The following is a 14,611-nucleotide window of genomic DNA, read 5'->3' on the forward strand; positions in this document are numbered from 1 at the left end:
AATGTCTTCATCTTGCTCTACAAGACATTATCTAAGAATGGGGAGACATGTCCTTCACATAGGCCACTCTGAGTGTAATGAGTCTGTTAAGGAGCCAAGCCAATAATGACATCACACGGCATTTGCACTCTCAGAGCTGTCCAAGATCAATGCCTTAGGTCTTAATTGCATATCTCTTTAAATAATGCAGAGTAATGTGTTCTACAAGAGCATGCTGCAAATGGGAATTAGAAATAATTAGACCTTTTTTACGCTGTTACTAAACGATTGTCTGATTTACAATTTCACCAACCTTTAAAGTGGAGTCCTTAATTTAAATCTAAATGGTGATATGCTGTTAGCATAGGTAAAATTGTTTGTGTTTTTTGTATATTCTGTGTAATGCATACTTTTTCTAAATTCTATCTCTTATCTTTTAGATGTGCTGAAAGACATTATGATACCAACAAATTTAGCTGCAGAGGTAAGTCATTTTTCACTGAAATGTTAAAGTAGCATTTTGGTTAAATGCTGTTTTAAAAGGCCAGGTTGCTTTGAACTGCTGAAGACTTGATGAGATTGCCATGAACACTTATTTTCAACATAGTCCGCCTTCTCCTAAATGGTAAACTCCTAAAGCAAAACAAAGTGTTCCCAGTATCTGACAAATATGTGATACTCGGGGTCTAATTGCTGCTTCAGATGTAGTCTTGTGTAATTTGAGGTCTTTTCTATAGTAGCTAAACCATTCTATATCTGCCCAAATAAGTGTGGGCATCCTTATGTGCGAAGCGGTGCAGCTATAGTCATCAGTCGCAAAAAGAGGGCAACAACTGTAGGCAAGATCAAAATTTGTTAAATTAGTAATCTTTCTATCTTGGGCTGACAGCCGTGTGCCTGATTGCAGGTCAGATCTGCTAATGCTTTCTACCTTTAGTTAGGATGGAAATATGCCTTAGAATGAATCTATTGTACCAAATGTCAATGAACAAAAAACAATTAAACTTTTCTTATACTCTTGTTTCAGTAAAAACAAAGTAACTTATTGAACCTATTTTTTTCATATAGTTGCACAGTATCCTTTTGCAGACCACAATCCACCACAGTTAGAGCTAATCAAACCATTTTGTGAAGATCTTGACCAATGGCTAAGTGAAAATGACAATGTAGCGGCAATCCACTGTAAAGCTGGCAAAGGACGTACAGGAGTAATGATCTGTGCTTACTTGCTACATCGAGGCAAATTTCTAAAGGCACAAGAAGCATTAGATTTTTATGGAGAAGTGCGGACCCGGGACAAAAAGGTTAGTAGTATGGTTGCTCCCCCTCCTGCCTTAAAAGCAACATATTCTGTGTTTTGGCCACTTAGCTGCAGATGGGCACAAGTGGAGTGAACAAAGCTTCTATTGAGCATTAATATATTATAAGTGTGTGTGAATTCAATAGTGTGGTCGAAATATCCGCAGTGGGTATAGGTCAGTAAATAGTCACTCGCTCCACCCAATCTTTTGCTGACCTTTTAAAAAGCAATTTTCTTTTTTGTATCATCATGGTATAGGCAGTAATGGTGTGTCGAGGATTTGCTTGCCGTATCCTTGGTAACATGCTTTGTCAGGTTGTTGGCTTTGCACGGCTGGTGAAGTTGCAGCCACAATTGTTCATATTGTGGCTTCTGATTGATCCTCCTTCTCAAATGCCCACCCAACCATGTTAAGATGGTGAACAAAATTTTCACCGGTTTTAGATAGTAATGCAGCTTTTAAGAGTAATATCTGTAACATGCTATCTTTTTGATCCATTGTAGCAGCTTGTTGCCCAGTGTCTATTTTGTTATATGTAGTTGAGAGGTAATACACCATTATACTCAACAAAAGTCTAGTAGAAAGAGTAAGGCAGTGCACGTTGTAGTCCGGCTACATGCACTTTGTTGGGTTTGTCTTTTTCCCTCAAGTCATCTGTTGATGCCACAAATAAAATTCAAAGTATTGTAAGAAATACATGGAATTAGATTTTTTTTTTAAAAGCTTTATATCTATATCTGTTTAATGTATTTCAAACTACTCATTTTAATTTCTCAAATGTTGCATTTGTCATTGTTATGCCCATTGCTGGTGTCTTCTAAAAACAGTACTAGTGTACTTAGGTGTTGCAATAGATTTTTCTCTTGAGAGTAAAACTGTTACGCACGGTAGAAAAGCCAAATGATGTGCACTGCAAGTGTGTTAACTTTTTTATTTCCTTGTATATTTTTAGGGTGTGACAATTCCCAGCCAAAGGCGCTATGTATATTACTACAGCTACTTGTTAAAAAATAATTTGGATTACAGACCAGTGGCACTGTTGTTTCACAAAATGATGTTTGAAACTATTCCAATGTTCAGCGGCGGAACATGCAGTAAGTGTAAGAATTGTATTTTCTTTATTCATTGTTATAAATTCGAATTTGAAGCAGAAAATATATGGTCTTGGCATTCATTAATTCAAATTTATATGTCTAGATTTGGGAGGGTTGTCTATTTAAAAAGTGAAGTGGCTTGGAAAGTTGTTTTTTTTTTTATATACTTTAGCTAATTTATTATTTGTGTTTTTAATTTAATTCCTGCTTTTAATAATGCTTTTGAATTTATTCTGCTGTTTCTAACCAATTTACTTTTCGACCACAAGAGTCACTATACAAGTGCCGTGCATAGATGTACCAACTGTTTCTCCCAACATAGCATACATTCTAACTATTGAATTGGATTTATTAGATTGATTTGTTAGTCATATATTGATGATGGGAGTAACATTTATGTGTAACATTTTATTAAGTGTTTGTCTAATTGCAGTGGTAAGTGTGAGTCCCACACCGCTCTAAGATGTGAGGCTGGAGGTGGAGAACCCCCCTCCAGCGGATCTGCTGCCCTGGTAATAGAGGTTATACCCACAACTAAGTATAAATGTGGGTGTTGGATCTATACTGTTAATGTGCAAAGATAATAAAAATAAGCCAGCAAGCCTTTTTAAGAGTTAAGTCCTGATCAAGGGGTCCTCTACACTCCTATGGTTTTGTACTTTCCTCTCTGTTCTCTCGCTCTCTACTCCCACCTTCCGTTGTAGAGTAAAGCAAAATAAGTCTGCAGGTTCACCTACACTTCTCAGTGCATAATCTTACAGAGCATTGATGTGCTGCTCTGGCTTATTTAGCAGGGTAGATTGTTTTCTGATTCTGTTTAGTGGTTGTCATGCAAAAATGGCATCATTACAAATTGTATATTTTTTCTTTTCTTTTTTCTTTTTTTTTTTTTTTTCTTTCATCTTCACAGTTTCAATTTGGCTGAAAGCTGCAGACCCTTTCTGTACTGTCCCCATTTTGCACACCATTGTGGTTTTCTACTCTGGCTTTCTGTACTGTGGCTGTATTGCCTCCACCCTTCCTGTTCTGAATATCTTGGGCACTTTGGTTTTGTGCACCTGATTAGTGTGACCTGACCCAACCCTGAACTAGGTCACCATTTCTTATTATTTGTAAATGTGATCCTTCTTTAGTTGTCTTTAATTTATCATACTGTAGCAATTATAGGTGAGGAATTCAGTTTACATGATGTGCTTCTTCAGGTGAAGGAAACGAGGGAAAAAATAAGACCTACGTTTTTGAGAGGCCAAAAAGTCTTCAAAAATGAAGCCTATATTTTTCTGCAGTTAGTCTGCCTGTAGAGTATGTAATAAAAAAAAAAAAAATAGTTAAAAAAATTAAGAAAACAAAATCAGTGTCTGCTGTGACAAAATACATGGAGTAAAGTTTCTTGTTTTTTTAAAGACACTGGGGGGTAAATTTATCAAGCTGCAACTTTCTGGCGGGTTTGAAAAGTGGCAATGTTGCCTATAGCAACCAATCAGATTCTAGCTGTTATTTTGTAGAATGGACTAAATAACTAGACTCTGTTTGGTTGCTATGGGCAACATCTCCACTTTTGAAACCCACCGAAAACTCGCAACTTGTTAAATTTACCCCCAGGTCTTTCCAGTATTTAGTACCTGTTAGACCTTATTTAAATGTTTTAACCATTTGTGACACCTGCATTATAACTCATTGACATGACATTGAATTGGGGTTGAATGGTAGCTTTGTCTTCAGAAGTGTGGGGGTTCTCCTGTCTGGAAACCTCACAATTTCCCAAATATCTTTGCACATAGCTTTCAATTGTCAACATACTGGAGAATTTGAATGAGCAGAGCAATCCATTGCCTGTATATCTGTTGCTGATTGAATGGCTGCTATGTTCACTAGTGTCAGTGACATGTGCAGTGACTGCTGTGTCCACTTAAAGCTCTCTATGATAATTAGAACTGTCCTCACAAAGGCAGAGGTGAGTGTCCTGGGACTGTGGTGTTTCTGGGCAGGAGAACCCCAGTTAAGAGAGAAGGATTTAAAACAAAACAAAGTTTTAGTTAAAGCTCTTTTGTAAAGTTTCCCTTGTTTATTAAGTTTTGCCCTTTCTTTGCAAAAAAAAAGTTCCATGTTTTACAGCATGATATAATATTCATTGTTTGCCCACTTTGTGTTGATATTTTGAGATCTCTTTGCCACCTCATATAAACATACCGAAAATGATTATAAATTGTCCCTGTAGTCCAGACACACTAGAGGCAGTGGGTTTGTGGAACAAATGGATCATGAGAATTAAACACATTTTGAATATATAATATTTCATTTTAAATATTTAATTCTTGTCAAGAGTGATGCCACTACTTCTTGGTGAAATTGGGCTAGCCAACAAGATAAGTCCTGCTATAGGGGAGAGGTGTTCACCCAAAATGTTTTACAGATGGATCAGTTAGGAGAGCTGCAGGTGTCCCTTGGTGGAGCCACCAGCAGTGCCAGTATCTGTCGCTCCTCCAGAGCTGACACCTTGGAGAAGTACTGCTCATGTGTCAACGAAGCTGACATGTTCACCTCTTACATTGCACTGAACATTCATCCAGACGTTCACTGTGTTAGCTCTGATGAAGTCACTGGAGACTGCGGGACCAGTACACTTTAGTTTGTATTTAGGCTTTAATCTGCTGCAAAGTTCTGTTTATTTGTGCTGCATCTATAATTCAAATGGGCCTGCAGGTATTTCCATGAACTGAAATATGCAGTGCAAAGTTGTGTACAGTTTGTGTTAAATGGACTACTGTGTAAGGTGTGGATTTATGACCTGAAGTCCTATATGGGCCAGATACTGAGCCTGACCAGTAAACGGGAGTACTTGATGCTTCCATGTGGTAACTAGGCAGTTAATATGGATGACTCTAACCATTGTTATCTCTGTACATCTTACCACATAAGAAGCTTCCCTTTACATGTTATACAGCTGCTTGTCATAGAGCATAATTCTGTGATACCCTAGCTGAGAATTCAAGTTGCATGTGTCGCAAGAAGTTGTGTGTTGAATTAAGCCTTTAGGAGGGTGGGAAATGCTTGGGTATGGGAATATCTGAAATATTTTGAATTGTAAATGAATACAAATCTTAAGGATAACTTTTAAAAGGAACAAAAGAAGAAGAAACATAAAAATAACTTTTGCCCTTAATTTACCCCCGTCAACCATACATTTTGCACACCCTTTCCGGTTCCCTATGTGTTGTATTTTTGTGTTTACCTGGCTGCATACAATTGATTGATGTCTGGGCAGCACAGTGGCCTAGTGGTTAGCACTTCTGCCTCACAGCGCTGGGGTCATGAGTTTGATTCCAGACCATGGCCTTTTCTGTGTGGAGTTTGTATGTTCTCCCTGTGTTTGCGTGGGTTTCCTCCGGGTGCTCCGGTTTCCTCCCACACTCCAAAAACATACTGGTAGGTTAATTGGCTGCTATCCAAATTGATCCTAGTCTCTCCCTCTCTGTCTGTCTGTCTCTCTGTGCCTGTGTGTGTGTCTATATTAGGGAATTTAGACTGTAAGCTCCAATGGGGCAGGGACTGATGTGAGTGAGTTCTCTGTACAGCGCTGCGGAATTAGTGGCGCTATATAAATTGATGATGATAATGATGATGTGTACATCTTGGTTCCTGGCTCATAGGAGCGTGAGATTTTGACAGCTTGGCATACTTTCTCCATGGATCTCCCTTTTGATTACCTGCTTATTTTAATGTACGATATGGGATGACACAATAAATGGTTAATTCCACTGTAATTGGAATCGAGGAGCACCCTTGTGACATGGGAATGCAAACTCTTCAAATGGTTGCCATGCTGCTGGTAACTAGACAGAGGTATGCAGAAGCTTGTACCTGGATCCCCAGCTAGGTACACATCATTTTTTGGTTGGGTGTTGCAAAGACTGCAGATTAATAGTGGTAAAGCCCATTTTGTACAGTTTTGTAATGTTAACAATAGCAAGTTCTTTAAAAACATAAATGGTCGCGTTTTAGTTTGTTTCATACTTCTCTTGTAAACCATGAGGGAACTTTTTAATAACTACATTTTTATCTTGCAGTTCTGGCTTTGTTTGTGTAGTCATTTTCATTCACTTGTCATTTTCTTTCTTTCCTTAGATCCCCATTTTGTCATCTATCAGCTGAAGGTTAAGATATTTACAGCCTCCACAGGGCCCACAAAACGCGAGGAGAAATACATGTATTTTGAATTCCCGCAGCCTCTTCCTGTTTGTGGGGATATAAAGGTTGAGTTTTTCCACAAGCAGAACAAGATGATGAAAAAGGTTTGTTACTTCTCTTCTGAGCCCACATTTTAAGTACAAAACTGTACTTTGCAAAGTTTGACATTTTCCAGGCAGCTGTTTCAAAAGTGCATTTGCTCTGATAGAATATAGTTTGAATTCAGTATATTTTGAATCATTTCATGCGTTTCCTCACATTGTCAGTTTGTAAATGGGTTGGGTGGGAGAGAGTGTAATCGCCTTTAAATATCAGCTGCTGCTGTTCTAGTGCTGCTGAGTGCAACACCGAGCACTTTTTTTTTTTTTTTTTTTTTACATTTTCCAGGCAGCGGTCTGAAAGACATTTGTTTTATCACTTTAATGCAAGGACATGGTTCAACCACAAGGGATTAGGAAAGCAAGGTATATCATTAATTTTTTTTCTTTATTGTAATTGTTTTACGCTTTTCTTTTTATTTTACATCAGATTTTAGTTGTAGGTAGTATTGGTATTCTAAAACTTCTGCATTAATACTCTGTACTACTGCTCTTTGCTTTCATTTTGGAGTCTGCATCCCTTTATGACTTGCTAATGGCAGCCATGATTGGCGGTGAATATATTGTGCTGTGTGCGCACTTCAGAAACCACTGTTTGATGAAGAGTTCTGCTAGATGTGGGGAGTTGGTCACTTGGAAGCTCAGATTCTGGATCTGACACAGCCCAATAAAACATACAAAGGGAAACTGGTTCATGTATATGGAAAACCTTCCTAAACCTTCCCACTTTGTGAATATCTGAAGATTATGACAATGTAGCATCCATATTGGTAGGTACACATGGAAAAAGATACCAGTAAACCTACTGCTTGGGATTTCTTAAACGCCACCTACCAAACAATTGTATTGTCAGTTTTTGTTTTTTGGTTTTTTTTACGAAGGAAAATAGTTTTTCCAGATGAATTTGGGCAGTTAATCTATAGCCAAGGAGCCAAAGCTTCTTTTCACCAGTTGTAGAAGATGAAAGTAGATGGGGACCTTACTGTCTCACTGGACTATCTAATTAAACCATATCTACATATCAAATGTACAGGTGAGGGGCTATTAACGGAATAGTGATCACAATAATGCTAACATTTGACATGAGTATCAATAACATATTTTGTAAGAGAGCTACCAAACTAAGAATTTTAGAAGAGCAAAGTTTAATTAGCTCAAAAAATGTGTGTACTCTTGAAGACAAGTGTACTCTTAGAAGCATGATGACCTAATGGGAGATAAATATATAGATATCATTTTTATTTTTATTATTAAATACTGTTGTAAATACATATCAAAATTTCCTGGACTAAAACGCACCCAGAGGGGCTAAACAATAAAACTAAGGGTGGTAAGATTTTCACCCATTCAACCTTACAAATACTAATTGTATCTTATGCCAAGCAAGTATTTCAGATACTCATATTGAATGCAAAAATGTGTGTGATTCGTCTCAAGTGTTTGAAATATATTTTTTTTTGTTTAATATATCTGCACCCATAACACTTCAACCAGCACTTTTATTTACATGTGGTGTGTGTGTTTATATGTATGCATGTGTACATATGTATGCATGTGCACGTATGATATATATATATATATATATATATATATATATATATATATATATATATATATATATATATATATATATATATATATATATATATCTATCCACAACAATAGATATACACTGGCGCTATCTACCACATCAGTTAATATTATATATAGAGGTTCACAATACTATATAGTATCAGATATAATAATTAAAAGTCCACGATCACTTCACTCATGTGTGAGTGGCAGCCACATATAAGCCTGTATCCAGATTGTCAATCCAGAAGAAAATAGTCACTAGAACAAAGCACAGGCGGGGCGCCTCATAGTGTTATACCAGGACAACAAGGAACAAAATATGTATATATATGCGTACCGTCAGGTAAAGATGTATAATCTAGACTTGATTGGATCCTCTTAGGAAGTTGTAACACTGGATTTCAACTCGGGAACAATCCAAGGTCGTGGAGAAAGGCAAACATAGTATAATATTGTAATGCAAAGGATAATGCACCACGTGAAACACCACAGAATATTCAAAAGGGTGTAATGTTCAAAAATGCACCAGGGTATGTATATAGAACAACGTAGCCCAGAAAAACACACACCACTTCATGTGTAGGTAATAATTCATATGCGTACCAGAAATATGAGCAAAATAGCCAGAAGATGTTTTCTTTATAAGCAGCTGTATCTCATACAATGGACACCCAGGAATATGGGCATAATAGCCAGAAGATGTTTCCTTTTATAAGCAGCTGTATCTTGTGCAATGGACACCCTTCCAGCAGCGGTATAATAAATGGAAGGGGATACAATTGTAAAGAGCAATAAAAATTTAATAAACAAAGTAATACTGAACTCACATATAGTTCACCAGGTACAGCTGATCAACAGTAAGGCTCGACGCGTTTCGTCTTGATAGTCACAAGACTTCCTCAGGAGCACAGAGATGTGTAACACCGGATTAACCGGCTTTTTATCGAGTCCGCGCGCCATTTTGGCGCATGCGCACAGTCCGCCACAGTGTGCGCAGGCGCGGGATCGAGAATTCAAAAAACTTTATTGTAAACAAATTCTATGTGCAATCACAACAATAACAATGAACCTACATGTTAGATGTGATCCGTACACAGCGCCAGAGTATATACTTATAAACAGAAACATTACATCACCACATAGGCGGCACAGATAGTAATCTCTCATGTACCGCTAGAGTTAACAAATAATAATATAAAAAAAAATAATTTATATAAACAATAATACAAAGCTAGATGATTCATGTAGCATGATATACAATATAAATAAGGTTTAAAATACAGTGTAAAATACATGTGTATAAAAACTATAGACTGCCCACACATTATATAACCGGAAGACATATTTGTAAAGTGCAAATACATATAATATACTTCATGCCTAAAAAGACATTTAATATCATAGACCCATATCTATATGATATACAACTAATATATAGTCCATAGATAACCAAACTATGGAAAAGAGCTCACATAAGTATAGCTCTAATAACAATTATAAAAATGTTATAAAAATGTGGGGGGGGGGAACCTGAAGGGAAAATTTATAAAAAAAAGGGGCTAGTTCATAGTTTTCATTAAGACCAATAGGGGATAAGGTATCCAATTCAAATATCCAATACATTTCACGTTGTGAAAGTTTCCTTTGTAGATCACCTCCCCTTTTACCCAATGTAACATGCTCTAAAGCTATAAATTTAAGACCATGCGGATCTCCATTGTGTATCAAATTAAAGTGTCTAGATACAGAATGGCTTTTAATTTTGTTCCTAATATTACGAATGTGTTCTTGTATACGTAATTTAAGAGTACGTTTTGTTTTGCCAATATATTTCAATTTGCATGGACAGACCAACATGTATATCACAGAGGTTGTTAAATAATCCATCCTATCCTTAATATTTTTTTTTTACTATTATCAGAGTTGAAAAAATGTGTTTTAGTGGGGTCCATGAACTTGCAAATATATATATATTATGTGTGTGTATAATTTATTTTTACTTATTTTCATTACTATGAAGGGTGACATCGTTTTAGAATGCTGCTATTTTCCAACCAGGAAGCTGTGACATTCTGAAGTGATCACTCCCGCATGCAGTGTTTTGACAACTAAATTGCTCTAGTGTGACGGGAATGGCATTCCCCATTTACTTTAATGTCACGCAGCAGAACCGTTTCATCAGTTCAGAACACCAGGCTTCGGGATGGAAAACCAGAGCATTATAAAACTCCTGTGACACAGCCGCCAGCAATTTTTTAGATAATTTTTCAATAACTAAGCTTTAGTTTTTTGCTGTCAATGTTGTTCTATTGATAGAGGAATGTGAACAAAGGCATCTGTATATGTAATTAATGGTGTAAATTACCAGCGCTTATCAGTTCTACTTGGGAGTACATTTAGGCCTCATAAGAGATTAAATATTTACATACTGCTTGCAAGCGCATGTTGTGAAATAGATCCAAACCCTAGTTTAAGGTTGACCTCTGTCTTCAGAGTACGATTGCTAAATTCCCCTTCCTGTGACCTTTAATCTGCAGGTCATGTGAAACAGGTGAATAAGGCCTTATCTCATGCCCAAATGTAGTCAAAACATTGTGGATACAATCGGCTACATTTTAGACAGATATCTGAATGAATAGTTATTTTAGCATTTATTTTTATTAATTTTTTAGTTTTCTGGTGTTTGATGGTTACTTTATTGGCAGTTATGCATGTCTGCATGTAGTTAGACATTGTGTGCTCTGCTCTAAGTATACATGAGGATTAATATCCTGTGATGACATCAAGCTGCCAGCTTATTGGCAGTAAATGATCACGTGTGATTGATGTTGCAGGAACTCTTGTCCATGCAAGTAGCTTACATTTAATGCATTTTAGACAGAGAATGGGACACTGTTTTATATCTGGTTTTTTTTCTCAAGAATTGTAATTTTACATTGCAGCCATGCTTTGAAAGCACTAAATACAGTAGTTATAGTTTTCAAAACTGCATGATGGGTATGTTTGTAAAGATACTGATCGAACATACACAATGTTCATTTATGGAGGCTGTGAATGAAGAATTGGGGACTGGAAGGCATGATGTGCTTGATTTGTAAAGCATGGCAATTTAATGCATATGACTTGGCAGCCATGATGATTATAACACTATTTAGTTCTGGGGTTGTGTTTAGAAGTGAAGGTAGGCTTCCTTTTTGTGTGTTTGCCTGATGTTAATTAAACATTGATCTGTAAGGGTAACGCTTTCAATTTCCCCTTGAAGTACCGCTGCGCTAAAACTATCACTGTTATTACGGTAATAGTGCTCGTAATTACTGTTATTACGGTGGTTCTAATGCCGGCTTTTTGCTCGCACCTCCCTGAGCTGCGAGCAGAATGCCTGGTTAATATTGCCGTAATAACGGTAATATCTATAACGCTGCGGTACTTCGGGGTGGAATTGAATTCCCCCTTTAGGCTGTATTCCATAAAGAAGCAACATTGTGCTATGTAAACCAGATTTCCTTTGTTTTGAGCTGTGGAAGGAAACTGCAGAAAGCTTTAGCAACTAATTGTCGATATATTTTGTTCAATCTAATGGAAGTTAGACTAACGAAATTTGGTGTCTGCGAACAAAAGTTGCTATGTGTTACAATACGGTTGTATGTTTTAAAGGCTCTAGGGCTTATGTCTGCAACTGTAGCACTAGCAACTTACACCTCGCTTGACAGGTGTCTTTGCTGAAAGAAAAACAGTTGGCCTTTTTGTGCAGGCTGGGTTGAATCTAAAACTAATTTACATAAATAGAGCAGTGCATAAATTAACATGCCATTTAACCCTTCCCTACCATTGATGTAGGATGGTGATGCTTGTTTCGTGCGTAGAAGGCTGTTGCTGTAGAATACGCATTACACGGCACTCTCTGACCGTTCACTTTATAACAATCCCTTCTTTACCATTCCTACTATGGAATCAAACCGGGGAAGGAAGGAAGGAACCATCGCCTGAAGCAGAGGGCCAGGTCGCACTGTGAGGGCAAACTTGTAATAAAGGGCATACCATGGTCTCCTTATACATATTGGAATGATAGGAGTACTTCTAGTGGTACATTTCTGGGATATGAATGTTAAGACATTTTATGATGAAGTGTTAATTCTGTGCATTAATATCTTGAATTTTTTGGCCCGGCTGTGCAAGCCAAGACAACATGTCCGTACAATTCATACATTGTTATCATTATTTCTTTTTCCTCTTAGGAAAAAATGTTTCATTTTTGGGTAAATACATTCTTTGTACCTGGCCCTGATGAATATTCAGAGAAAGTAGAGAATGGAACATTACTTGGAGAGCAAGAACTTGATGGTATATACAGCACCGAACGTTCTGATAATGACAAGGAATTTCTCACCCTTACTTTAACAAAAAACGACCTAGATAAAGCTAACAAAGACAAGGCCAACAGATACTTCTCGCCCAACTTCAAAGTAAGCCAATAAGGAATTTGTTATACTTAGTGTTTTGTTTTAAATTTGTGTGGACTGCTGCTCAATGGTTCTGGCAGGGTCTTCTCTCTTGTCTTCATAAGATACATGATTTGACCAGACAAATCGAGCTGTTTGGCACTTAGGCCGCATTATATTCCCACCAGATCCCTGAAACGTTTCCTTCCATGTTTCTCCTTTGCACTCTACCTCATTTTCATTTATAACACTCATCCTACTTAAACTTATACACACCATGTTTTAGGTTCTCTTTAATAAAGTGTGAGTGTCTATTGCATTTTTACGTGCCATATTTTGCCCCACCCTCTCGTGTGAAGTGACAGGGCTAGAAGATTAATTTAGCTGTAAGGCTCCGTACGAGCGTTTTGTTTCTCCACAGAATGTTTGTGGTAAGAATCTTTGCCCATAGGTGCGAGCAAAATTTACTGATGGATCCTGTACTGTAATGGTGGCAAATGTGCACATAAACACATCATGCCAGGGTCCCACAGGACATTGTGCTTAATACTTGTGTAGGTTTAAAGTAAAGCAATGCTGTTTAATATTTTTTTTTTTCTGTGTCTGCCCCATTTCCTTCTGCAAATACACAAATACGCTCACAGTTACACACACAAGAGCTAACTTGGTTAGAACTGAATTAACTTACCAGTATGGTTTTGGCCCTTGGGTAGAAATTGGAGGGTTATCTGGGAACTCATGCCAACACAGAGAGAGCATACATGTAGTGTAAGTACCCTGGTCAGAATTGAACCCAGGGCTTCCAGCGTTTCAGACTAACAGGTAACCTTTGCCCCACCTTAAATATTTCCCTATGCACATATAAATAATCTGTGTGTGTATATGTGTGTGTATATGTATATATGTGTGTGTATGTATATGTATATGTGTATGTGTGTGTATATATATATATATATATATATGTATATATATATATATATATATATGTATATGTATATATATATATATATATATATATATATGTATATATATATATATATATATATATATATATATATATATATATATATATATATATATATATATATATATAGTGTGTGTGTGTATATTCTCTATCCCATTTACACACGCAAGCCCGTTTACACACACGCAAGCCCGTTTACACACAAACGCACGCGTGCAAGCCTGTTTACACGCACGCACGCTTACTTACGCACGCGCATGTATATACGCACGTATATACGCACATGTATATACGCACGCACGCACATGTATATACGCACGCACACTTGGAGAACATAACTATATGGGCATTTTGATGTTCACATAAGAATTTATTGGCTTTCAGCTCCAAAATAAGAGTCAAAACATTCCATTAAAAAAAATAAATCCTCGTGTTACCAGTGTGGAACAGAACATGCAGTTGACTGCTCAAGTGCAGACGTCTAGCCCGCAGTGCTAATTGTGCCCCTAAGTTCAGGTCCATCTACTTTTTTCAGAAACATTGCCAAATTGAGCCAGATATACGTATTTTTAAATGAGGGGAAAATGCCAATTGATTATTGTGTATGTATATGTACATATATATAATTATATTTTATGAAGTATGTGCTATCCTATTAAATGACTATAAAGGTTTGGGAGGGAGGGTTTTTTTGCGCCTCCCTTTTCAAAGCAGAGGTCTAACTGTAAGCTTGATTTAGCATTGATGTATGAATTTGGATAAGAATTTTTTTATGAATGTTCAGTGTACCGTATCACTAACTTGTACTTTAGTCTTTGTACTTTTAATAGAAATTGAGTCACTGCCTGTAATAAGATTAAGTGACTGCTTTGGTGTAAACCAGAAATCAACTATTTTTTTTAAAGGTTTGGCGCATTTAAATCGATGGTTAGACAAAGTTATTCGAAATTATTATTTTTTTAGCTGAAAATAA

The 14,611-nt window shown here is 36.9% G+C and overlaps 1 protein-coding gene across 2 annotated transcripts in view; it reads left to right on the forward strand.

Moving 5' to 3' along the window:
• Nucleotides 1-14,611, forward strand: part of PTEN (phosphatase and tensin homolog) — a 51,538-nt gene that overhangs the window by 31,014 nt on the left and 5,913 nt on the right. Inside the window, exons 4-8 of one of the 2 annotated variants that reach the window (XM_075216394.1) lie at nucleotides 420-463; nucleotides 1,048-1,283; nucleotides 2,233-2,380; nucleotides 6,500-6,666; nucleotides 12,471-12,698. In XM_075216394.1, the coding sequence (XP_075072495.1) occupies nucleotides 420-463; nucleotides 1,048-1,283; nucleotides 2,233-2,380; nucleotides 6,500-6,666; nucleotides 12,471-12,698 (823 nt within the window). The remainder of the gene's footprint in view (nucleotides 1-419; nucleotides 464-1,047; nucleotides 1,284-2,232; nucleotides 2,381-6,499; nucleotides 6,667-12,470; nucleotides 12,699-14,611) is intronic. The other variant, XM_075216395.1, reaches the window with a different exon arrangement.

The sequence above is a fragment of the Mixophyes fleayi genome, chromosome 6, assembly GCF_038048845.1.
Source record: "Mixophyes fleayi isolate aMixFle1 chromosome 6, aMixFle1.hap1, whole genome shotgun sequence".
Classification (NCBI taxonomy): domain Eukaryota; kingdom Metazoa; phylum Chordata; class Amphibia; order Anura; family Limnodynastidae; genus Mixophyes; species Mixophyes fleayi.